General features: G+C 40.6%; 1 protein-coding gene across 3 annotated transcripts in view; it reads right to left on the reverse strand.

Annotated features, from left to right (window-relative positions):
* Positions 1 to 12,330, reverse strand: part of PolD1 (DNA polymerase delta) — a 213,130-nt gene that overhangs the window by 22,284 nt on the left and 178,516 nt on the right. For all 3 annotated transcript variants that reach the window (XM_067149778.2, XM_067149780.2, XM_067149779.2), the window contains one exon: positions 8,018 to 8,147. In XM_067149778.2, coding sequence (XP_067005879.2) covers positions 8,018 to 8,147 — 130 coding nt within the window. The remainder of the gene's footprint in view (positions 1 to 8,017; positions 8,148 to 12,330) is intronic.

Consider the following 12,330-nt stretch of genomic DNA (forward strand, 5'->3'; position numbering starts at 1 on the left):
ATTGTTTTGCCCTATGTATTGATTGGACAATACGATCAGTTTTTCTCTTCACAACTGTTAGGCACTAGGTATTCAAAATGTTTCATAATACAGGATGCAACTTTCGCTGAAGCTCTTTTTGTAACAGTCCATTCAACAGATAAAATGTCACGTTTCCTTTCCCGAGATTGTTAAAAGCAGTCATAACATGACAACCGACGATAATTAAACATGGAAGTGTGTGACGGTGTCAGACAAAACGATACTTGCTGTAAATCTACACTGAGCAGCACAACATTTGGATCCCTCTTTGTTGTTTTTTCACATTCTTCTTCAGAGTTTTAAATGCCTTTTTTGCTTTGGTATGATGCAATGCACTGTCAATTTCTATTCTCTCAGCTTCATTTTCCGTGCCTATCAATAAGTCACACTATCTATATGTCATTCTTGGGGTTTCAATTCATATGCTCATGTCATGAAAAATGATCACTTCACAGGGGTATTAGGGTATTTTTCTATCAATGCCTGGTGCATTTTTGCAAGAGATAAATCAGGTGAAATATACTCCACCTGTGAATTATTTCAGCTACAGTGACCAGACTGTCTTAGGTAAATGCTAATATGTTCACTGACCACATTGGCAAAGTCACTGCGAATACCATGGGGTCAATTGTGATGTTTCCCATGTCTGTCCGTTACGTGTATTTATACCATCTTTCATGTTACAATGCACTGTCTGAAGGCGTTTATATGCAAAATGGAAAATGTATTCAACAAGGGTTCTTTTACGTACCTGTAAACACCGCTTGTCATTGTGATGATGTGGCCGTTTTATCTTTTCTGTGCCAAGCTGATCCATTCACTTGTACACACTTCATCAATATCATCATTTAACATTCAGAGCAACATTTATAGAAGCTCATGAAAAGCAGTTTTAGTTCATTTGTCACATTTTAACATTCTGGTTTCTTACAGCCACAATGATAATCTGGAAAATTTACTGTATTTCTGGCCTCAACTGATTTTCCTTTTTCTTGTTAGTGTATTGTTGACCACAGTTTCTAAGTAGCTTTTGCTGGACATTGCTCCACTCCGATATACAGTGTGAATCTCAGTTGAGTTGCTGGTTATTCCCTGTGTTGTGCGTGGGTGAGTGGATGATGCAATAGCCACCTGACCCATATAGCTTGCTCAGTGATGTGTCCTGGTCTCAGTAGTCTGCAATAAGCTTCCATACAGAGCAAAGGCTTCTTATACAGCAGTAATTGATCAGTTTAGTGCATTTCATGTCTTGTGAATTAAGTGCTGAACAGCCTATTTTTGTATGCTGTAGATTTTTAAATGCAATTCACAACAGTGAAATTCTAAAGATTCATGATGCTGAATTGCAGAGAGTGAAATGGAATATCATCACACACTACAGGGCTTGTTTACACTTACTGTAAGGTGATAAGTTCTATTGTTTTTCAATCTGATTATCAATTTATTGAAGTTGATGATTTTTTCATAGGTATAAGAGAAGGGTGCGACGGCGACTGCGCTCTTGTTTTCTGACATGCAGCATTCAGGAAGAATGGCAACCCCTGTGGGGCTTCCCCTGAATTTACATTTTGCCATTTAGTTTTATTCATGCACATTACATTATTAGGCAAAACCTTTACATTCATACCTGTATAGTTTTCTGTCATGCTCTCCTTTAATCTGACTGATATAGATATTCATGCACATATTCATGAATGAAAACAATACATAACTAACATAATACTGTGCGTTTAATGTTTAAATGAAGTGAACACGTTGGACACACAAACGGCAACTCTCGGAATACACCGCTGCTGCATACAGACCTGTATTTCAGACACAACACAAGCGATGCTCGAACAACGGCCACTGGTACGTGCTGCTCTCACGGAAAATTATTCAACCACTTTATGGGGGTGAAAGTAGACCTACATTCCATCAAATATGCAACATGCATTGAATTGTAACACAATCTTTTATTTAGTCACATGCCTGAATTAGTGATGGGTTGTTCACGAATGAACTGACTTTTGAATGACTCATTGGAGAGAGCTAGCTCTCTCATTGAGAGCTGGTCGTTCAAATACGAGTCGACTCTTATATGAGTTAGCTGCCTTCTTGTTCCTTGAGAGCTAGTCGTTCAATTAAGAGTCAACTCTTGTATGAGACAGCTCCCTCCTTGCTCCTTGAGAGCTAGTCGTTCATTTACGAGCTGATTCTTTTATCAACAAACGGCCTGCACCATCAACCGTGACTCCAAGAAAGAGCTAGCTCATAGCATTGACTCTCGTTCATTTCTAGCCAATACCATGCTTCAGATAATCACGTGACATACAGATGCCACGTTCTTTTTATAAGCTGCCCAGTCTAGCCTCGTCCTGCACTCAGTGCACCAGTGGTTGTGGTCTGGCTGCCATGTACGTTATTTGTGCCATAGTTCTGGCAACCTACTACCTAACGAAACAATCAAATGAAATAAACAACATGTTATTGAGCAATACTTAACAGTTTATTTCCTGTATGCATTCATAATCTATGAAGATTACTGTAGATCCAGTAGGTTAAGAGAAAATAAACACCACCAAGTTTGGGTTAACTATCTTAAACTAAGCACGAACAACAGTCACTCTCCAGAATACTGAATATACCACCTGGCGAGTAGAAACGGCGTAGTTTTATTCTGTCTGAAATAATTAAGAAATACTCTGACAAATATTCACCTACTTCTTAAATGCGGTCATAGTTATGAATCAACATATTGCCAAAATCATTTGGTCTTACGGCACAGTGGATAAAATGATATACTGTAGTTTTAAATCGATTTAAGGAAAATATAAAATAATGCTAGTTTTCGCTTTAAAATATAGGCTAAATAACTCATGCCAAAGTGTATACTGCAGTATATTTTCAAATAATTACGGTATTTATGAACGTGTAGTTGTGTAAGGAGTCCGACTCTTTAGCTGGATGGTCAGCGTTGAGGCCTTTGGTGCAGAGGTTCCCAGATTTGATTCCCGGCATAGCCGGGGATTTTAATCTCTTCTGATTAATTCTTCTGGCTCAGAAACTGGGTGTTTGTGTTTGTCCAAACACTCTCCTCTTCATATTCAGACAACACACCACACTGCCAATCACCACAGAAACACACAATAGTGATTACATCCCTCAACATAGGGTTAGCGTCAGGACGGGCATCCGGTCGTAAAACAGGGCCAAATAGTTTGCACCCATGTGCGGGAAAAGCGGAAGGAGGAGGAGGAGAAGAAGAAGAAGTGTAATCGTGTAAGGAATGCCAATATATCGAACATATACGTCTCCTGCGGTGTAATCATGTTGAAAAAAAAAAAAAAAAAAAAATTAGAAGAGTGTGTGACATACTGTACGCGAAAAAGGAAAAAATTCAGTACATTGTAAGAGCTTCTATACATGGTTATTATGTACATTTGTGTTGATAGCATTTTCGATTATTTTTGTTAAAGATCGCATTTAATCAGTTATGTTTCCTATGCTGCATTACAAGTATTGAATGAAAGAATCTGTTGATCCAATGCGGAGAGTGGAGCGAGAAACTTTCTGTATCTCCATTCAAAACAAAATGTTCTCATGACATCTATTTAGTGAAATGTAAATTATGTGAACAGGACTGGAGACTCGTCTCATGTTTATCAGGAAAAAATTCCAGTAGACTGCCACGACCGAACGGAAGTAGTGCCAATATCTCGGACATACGTCTCGTATGGTGCATTCAATCGTAAAAGACATAATTTTAAGAAGAATGGAACTTAGGCAAAGTAATATTAGATGTCATCCATTAATACTGTATATCTGTGATAGGTTTCTTTGTTACTGTATATAAAGCTTTACCATTGGATTTTTTTGCCAATGTTGCCAGCAGTGCATATATTAATTGTTCATTTGTTTTATTCCAAGAGTAGCATGCCAAACTGGACATTGTGTTGCCATCTGTTGTGGGACACATGAACTATCTCACGCTATCTCATTCCTTCAAATAAAAACAGAAGTCATGAGTAGTCTGTAAAATAACACTACTTTGGCTTTAATAAATAAATAACTCATGTCTTAATATATACCGTAGTAATGCCAATATCTCAAACATATATCTTGTACGGTGCACTCAGTCTTGAAAGACATCATTTAAGAAGAATGGAACTTAGGCGAAGTAATATTAGATCTCATCCATTAATACTGTATATTTGTGATACATTTCTTCGTTACTGTATATCAGGGCCTCTCAGGGTGCATGCACCAGTGCACTGCGCGGTGCAAGGTGCAAAAGACAACTTAGCTTGGATGACATGAGTGCTCCTTGATTTGGAGCAATAGCGCTGTCTCTCACTTTCCCCACGCCTGTCTCGCTCGTTCCGCCTGTCTCCCCTTTCCTCACTTGCTCCGTAGCACTCCAAATCCGAGCTGAGTTGAGCCGAGCTTAGCCGCGTCGCCCCAAGACGAAGTGCTGATCCAAGCCAAGTGGGACCGATGCACTGTGCACAGGACCTCTGCACCTCAGTTTGTACGCATGAGATCTTCGGCGTTTGAGAGGCCCTGCTGTATATAAAGCTTTATATTTGGATTTTCTGATGCAACTTTGCTTAACCGTGAGAGATCCAGGATCTAGTTCAGTCGCTTATTTGTGTAGACTATCAGCTGTCCTGCATAAGCAGTCCGTTGCCCAGGGTTCACAACGAGGAGGTTATCTCTACATGTCGCACCCCAGGTTAAGATGGTATTTTCCCTGAATTCATACGATATCTTGGGAAGCATGGAAAAACATGGCTCACACCATGGCAATCCTCAAACCAGGAAAACCAGCAGATGATCCCTCAAGCTACCGTCCTATTGCACTACTGAGTGTTTGCTACAAATTGCTGGAACGCCTCATCCTAAACTGTATCCAGGAAATAATCCAGAATCCAGAAATAATAAATAACATAACACCAACATACCAGCAGGTTTCAGAATCAAATGAAGTCGCTATATTAGCATTAACATCATATATTGAGGCAGGATTCCAGAAGAAGCTAGACATCTGTCGCTTTTGTTGACCTGACAGCGGCATATGATACAGTTTGGCTGAATGGACTAACATTCAAAATTGAAAAGCATACATGCTGCCGAAAACTCACAGCCTTTCTGAAGAACGTGCTGACAAATCGGTACTTCAAAGTCACCTTAGCCCCACTACTTTTCAACTTGTACACCAGTGACATGCATAACACCATCAGCAAGAAATTCTGCTATGCTGACGACTTAGCCATCGCTGTCCAAACTGTCACATTAGAAGAGGGGGGAAAGCATTCTCTCCAATGACTTGGAAACCCTGAATGCATACTACACGAAGTGGAGACTTTGCCTAAATCCGGCCAAGACAGAAGTATGCTCATACCATCGGTGTAACCAAATAGCTCACCAAAAGCTCAACGTTGTGTTCTGCAAACAAAGAATTAAACATAATTTCAACCCCAAGTACCTTGGCACCACCTTTGACTGTTATTTAACATACAAAAAGCACCTGGAAAACACAAGTCAGAAACTTAAGTCACGAAACATCATGAAGAAACTAGCTGGGACTACATGGGGAGCTGATGCATCCTCACTACGCACTGCTGCCCTCACCAGGTTTTATCCAGTGGCTGAATACTGTGCCCCGGTGTGGTAATGTAGCGATCATACTAAGAAGATCGACGTCCATTTGAACGAATGTATGAGAACCATAACACGCACACTAAAATCCACCTCAATCCCGTGGCTACATACTATCAGTAACATACCACCTCCGGAACTGAGACGACAGGAAGCAACTATACGCGAGTGGAAAAGTTACACCATCCTGATCATCCACAGAATTTCCCAATCCATGAGGTCCTTAATGACCTACCCCCTTCTCGTCTTAAATCAAGGAACCCAATATGGCATGACATAACTGGCTTCAATAGCCAAGAAAAATGGTGTCAAAGCTGGAGCTGTGCATATGTGAAACACCAAGGCAGCGATGACCCCACAACTGGACTCCCAGGATTTCACCTGAAGAGACACCACTGGTCTAAAATCAATCCTTTAAGAACAGGCCACGCTAGATGTAATGAGCTGCTACATAAGTGGGGACTTCGGGAATCCCCTGCCTGTGACTGCGGAGTCCCTTTCCAGTCAGTGCAGCACATTATTGAGGAGTGCCCTCTGAGGAAGTATGACGGACCAGTCCGAGATGTCATAAGTGCTACACCTCCCTTCTTAGAATGGCTATAGCAACTGTACATCAATTTGTAAATGTGAACGCTACCCACATTCTTGTCCTTGTATATACTGTAAATTTTCTTTTTCTTTTGTATACTTGCCATACAATAAATAAAAATAAATTGGATTAATTGCCAATGTTGTCAGCAGTGCATATATTAGCTGTTCATTTGTTTTATTCCACGAGTAGCGTGATAAACTGGACAGTGTGTTGCCATCTGTTGTGGGAAACGTAAACTATTTGCGCTATATCGTTCGTTCGTTCGCGTAAGTCATAAAGTTGATATAGATGTTGTTTCCCAAAGGGAATCTGAAATATTTGTCCCGAATTAGTACATTTATAATACCAATATAAATGGTGTGTTATTGGACATAATAAATTTTCCAGCTAACTCATTCTTTGTTGCCAGCGTTTCGCCCCCATGTGCCAGGTTGGGCTCATCAGTTGGTACCTAGCACACCTACTAAGATGCTGGCTAGTGCATACCGTGGAGGCCACTGCGTAGGCTACTTAGAGCCACCGGCAGTGCCAATGCACTAAGAGACTTTGTCTCATTACCAAAAATTGATGCCTGCTTGGCCATCAGATGATATAGATGTTGATTCCCAAAGGGAATCTGAAATATTTGTCCCGAATGAGTAAATTTATAATACCAATATAAATGGTCCGTTATTTACTCATTCGGGACAAATATTTCAGATTCCCTTTGGGAATCAACATCTATATCATCTGATGGTCAAGCAGGCATCAATTTTTGGTAGTGAGGAAAGTTTCTCATAGTGCATTGGCACTGCCGGTGGCTCTAAGAAGCCTACGCAGTGGCCTCCACGGTATGCACTAGCCAGCGTCTTGGTAGGTGTGCTAGGTACCAACTGATGAGCCCAACCTGGCACATGGGGGCGAAACGCTGGCAACCAGGAATGAGTTAGATGGAAAATTTATAATGTCCAATAACGGACCATTTATATTGGTATTGTAAGTCATAAAGAGCAACCAGAAGCCATGAAGAGCCATCTGCCCCCCGGATGAATGAACCTGAAGGCGGAGAGTGGCCTGACTTCCTCAGCTCGCTCCAACCTTCCCGCTCCCAAGAGTCGACTCTTTTTGAACGACTCTCAGCTGGGAGCGGGAGTGAATGAGCTAGCTCCCTTGAAAGAGCAAGTTTGACCTATCACTAGCCTCAATTACTGACCAGATCGTCTTAATTACTTATTTTGAAACATTCACTTTTATGGCACTAGCTTGATAATTCTTTTCCTAAACCCAAATATGTATTAATTCTGAATCTTCTATTAAAGAGCAAGGGCTTTAAATGTTCCAAGTTCTGAAAAAGACTGATAATGGACTGTCAGGAACATGACCTCAAATTTCATGCTACATTTTTTCAAGTCTTTAAGTGAAATAACTCTTGCATTTTTGAAAATGAGGGATTACAACTACGACAAAAATTTTAAGCATAAAACGTAACAGCTCAATCTGCCCACAGTGATCATACAATTTTTTATACTTTAATAAAAACATACAGCATTTTAGTTTTGAAACAATGGTACAATGAATAAACAACTGGATTACAAAATAACGAGTGGCATAGTAGCCTTCTTTGCAGCCAGCTGTTTAGTCAAAATACGAAGAAGAAAAAGGAGTGCCTTTTTCTTGTGCGTATGAACTGCTAAATGGATAACTTTGTTCTTACTATAGTATTTCTTACAAATTATATACATGACATTAATGTAAAGTAAGATTTTTTTTTTTTTTTGTACTTACTGAGTAAAAGAGATTCAGCTTTATCACCAAGAATTGGTTCAAAAATTCTTAGCAATGGTTTAGAAAGTTGATTCTCTAAGTAATAATTAGAATCAATTGGAATATTATTTTCCAACACATAAATGGGGTCCTGAAAGCAACAAAAGTGTAATGAGTATTAATCACATCTTTATCCCCATCATATACATTCTATAAACTTGCAGGCAAGCACAAACATCATGTAAAAAACAAATATATAGTTAGTTAAAAAGTGGTCAAGGATAATAGTTATTTGTGATATGAATATCGTACGTTTTGTCAACTTTGAAGGGAAAGGGAATTTTTTAATAAAAAAAGTTTTACGTCGCTCCGACACGGATAGGTCTGCGACAAAGGGATAGGAAAGGCCTAGGAGTGGGAAGGACGCGGCCATGGACTTAATTAAGGTACAGCCCTAGCATTTGCTTGATGTGAAAATCGGAAACCACAGAAAACCATTTTCAGGGCTGCCGACAGAGGGGCTCGAACCCACTATCTCCTGGATGCAAGCTCACAACTGCGCGCCCCTAGCCGCACGGCCAACTCGCCCGGTGAAATAGAATTAAACTCAAAATGCTTAAATTTTACTCACATACGTGCATGTGTGCATTGTGGTTTGATCATTGACAAGGCAAGAGGATGAGAGGTTTAGCAATCACTGCTTACTGTCACGAAGGTCCACACATACTATTTACAAAATTGCACTGAAGATTTCAACTAAACTATCATTATTAAGAATTATTATTAAGAATTTATTGCAGCCAGATGGCCATATAATGGGATACAACAATAGGTTTCAAGGTAACAAAGTAAGCACGAAATATTGTTACACAACATACTGCGATTTACAGATGCTCGAGGCGGTTTAGTCTTTGCTATAGTGAACTATGCTCTTTTCCCTGTTACTACACAGTGTTATGTGGTATTTGTCACATGGATTCTCACACAGAGAGCATATACATTCTTTGTTCGGTTCATGATATTTTATTTTTTGCAAATTTTGTGATGGAAGTCGTGGACGGCGAGTCTTGTGACTACGTTTCTTAGTTCCTGATTTTCCTGTGTCCATCGTCTATTGGTCACTGCATCCGTTGCATAAAAATCCAGCGGTATGTCCTGGTGCTTCAGATGCTTCTGCTCAAATACCTTCTCCATTTGCAGGGTAGATGGCAGATGTAGTCTGAATCGGAGGTCTTCGATATAGAAAGGTTCCCTCGCTAATTCATAGATTAGTCTGGACGGCGACGTTCTTGCCACGCCCAGTGCTCTCTTAAGAATCGTGCTTTCACTTTTTCTATCGTGGTGAGGTCTGTTGTGGGAAGCTTTCCCATATTACTCTAGGTCGTATGAGATAGTGGGAGTTATTTTGGCGTGGAAGAGTGTCATTGCTGTTCGTAGTGAGAGTTTGGTTATGTTCTTCAGATCATATATTCCTCTGATGGCAGCTGTTGCTCGTTCCTTTATGTGGTGCCTGAAAGAGGCATGTTGTTTGCAGGGTGATGCCAAGGTATTTGTAGGTACTGATCGACGTGAGTTCTTCTTCGCCGAGGGTCATTTTGTTCTCCGCTGCTAGTTTTCCCCCTTTTTGGAAAGCCATGTACACTGTCCTTCTCTGGTTTATGCTGAGATCGTTATCAACTGCCCATTGGTGAAGGTGCTTTAGTACTTTCTGTAGCTGTTACCGGTTTGGGGAACCCAGGACCATGTCGTCTGCGTAAACATAGGGAGAATCTGAAGTTGTTTCCTCTAGAATCATTGTGATGTCTGTTGTCGCGAAGTTAAACAGGGTGGGACTCAGTGGGTCCCCTTGAACTCCATTTGTCTGGATTATTTCTTGTGAGGTCGATATTCCGTCACATACTTCCACTTCATTGTAGGCCAAAATGTTCCTTATTACCTGTGTGAATCCGTGGTCCTCTGTTAACATATGTTCTAGTTTCTGAACAAGCTTTGATCTGCTCAATAATACCAATATAAATGCTCCGTTATTGGGCATTATAAATCCTCCAGCCAACTCATTCCTGGTTGCCAGCGTTTCGCCCCTGTGTGCTAGGCTGGGCTCATCAGTTGGTACCTAGCACACCTACCAAGATGCTGGCTAGTGCATACCGTGGAGGCCACTGCGTAGGTAGGTGTGCTAGGTACCAACTGATGAGCCCAGCCTAGCACATGGGGGCGAAACGCTGGCAACCAGGAATGAGTTGGCTGGAGGATTTATAATGTCCAATAACGGACCATTTATATTGGTATTATAAATTTACTCATTCGAAACTAATATTTCAGATTCCCTATTGGAATCAACATCTATATCATCTGGTCAATAAGTCAAAAACCTTTGTGAAGTCTACGAATACTGTGTGAAATATTCCTTTGGGACGTCTACAAGCTTCCGCTATGTCGTTTAATAGATTGCTTACGGCATGCAAGGTGGACCTTCCTTTCATGAATCTGAATTGCTGTTCAGAGATCATTGGATCTAGTGTCGGAGTAAGTCTCTTGAGGATTAGGTTTGTAAAGACTTTGAAAATGTTATTCTCCAGGGCAATACCACGGTATGAGTTTGGGTCGTTGCTTTCGCCTTTACCTTTGTAGATTAATTTTATCGTGGATTTCCTCCATTTGTCTGGTATTTCCCCTGATGATAGGCATCTACTGAACAGGTCTGTCCATAGCTCACTTAGTATATCTGCTGAGTCTTTTAGCACCTTGTTGCAGATCCCATCCGGGCCGGTCGCCTTCCTGTCTTTTGTCTCCTTTATTGCTGCTCTCACTTCCTCTGTTGTGAATTGTGAGACTGAGCTAGTTTCAGTGTGATGGGTAGTGCTGTATGCAGTTTGCGAGATTGTGCTAGGTTCAGGATCTGTGAGAAGTGCTTTTCCCATACTTCCATTTGGATTTCTGCTTGTTTTCTATTGGATCCTGGTGGCTACAAAAGGGTCTGTAAGAGCTTCTTCTGCCTCCCTAAGAGCTTGATTTTCTATATATAGGGCTTTTTTTCGCTTTCAGCATGGCTTTGTACTCTTTACATTTGACTGCGTATGTTTCCAGTCCTTTCTTTATGTAGTTTGGCCTCATGTAGGGCTTGAAGAACTTTGTTTCGCAGCAGATAGCATCCTGTATCAAACCATGGTTTTGCTGTCCTTTGTATGACCGGAATGGTTGCAGTTTTTAGGGCTTCTTGTATCGTTACCAACGCACGGTTTATGTTAGTGGCTTTTAGATGCTGATTAGCTTCATAAATTGCTCTATCCAAGTTTCAAGTCCTAAGCAGCATAGCCTCAACCTAATAGTATTTCAACATTGTCAACAAGAAGTAATGAGCTGGGTCCAAGTTCAAACAATCTGGTGGTTCAGCTTCCAATCTAGAATAATATCTTTCAATATTTCTATGGCCCAGAGTCAACTGAGTGGTCCAACTAGTTGAGTGCTGACTTCCAGGGCCCAAGTTATAGGACTGAATCTTGACAAAATCTTCTTTATGAGAGCAAAGCCAGAAAAGAAACCATTTCACAACAAAAAACTTGGCATTGTTGTGCCTCTGATGATCTTGTGCGAAGAGAAGTTAAATGCATAACATTATTATTACTGTGTTCTTAAAACTTAGTAAGAAATGTGACACTGACTAAAATACAGATATCAGTGAGATGAAATGTTACAGTATGAGAGGAAAGACAAGAAAGGGCAGGGTGTCAGGAGGGCAATTGGAGAAGAGAAGCTTTCAAACATAATGGAGGCTAAAATTGATTTAAGAAGAACAAGAAGAAGAGCCAGTCCTACAGCTAGCACAATTTCCCCTCTCGAAATTATTAATTTCTTATTTGATATCATCCATGGCCTCATAAATTTGATCATCATCATCATCCTAAACCATCTCCAGTTTCCCGGGTGTGGTATATGAGCCTCCTCCATCTCATCCTGTCCTTGTACCATTCTTCCTCCACCAACTTGTCCCAATCATGACCTCTCAGCATTACATCGCTCTTAACTAAATCTAACCATTTCCTTCGTGGCCTTCCCACGGGTCGTCTTCCTTTTACCTTTCTGTCAAATTCCTTCCTTGCAGTTCTGTTTACTGGCATCCTCTTCATGTGACCAAACCACTTCAGTCTTGATATCTGAATCTTATTTAGGAGAGAATTGTCTATTCCTACTTCTTCTCTAATTTTCTCATTCCTAATCTTGTCTTTCCTGGTTTTCTGGATCATAGTGCGTAGGAATTTCATTTCAGCTGCCTGAAGTTTGGAATTATCTCTATTGGTCAGTGTTGTGGTTTCGAGACTGTATGTAAGAATTGG

The sequence above is a fragment of the Anabrus simplex genome, chromosome 6 (genome assembly GCF_040414725.1).
Source record: "Anabrus simplex isolate iqAnaSimp1 chromosome 6, ASM4041472v1, whole genome shotgun sequence".
NCBI lineage: Eukaryota > Metazoa > Arthropoda > Insecta > Orthoptera > Tettigoniidae > Anabrus > Anabrus simplex.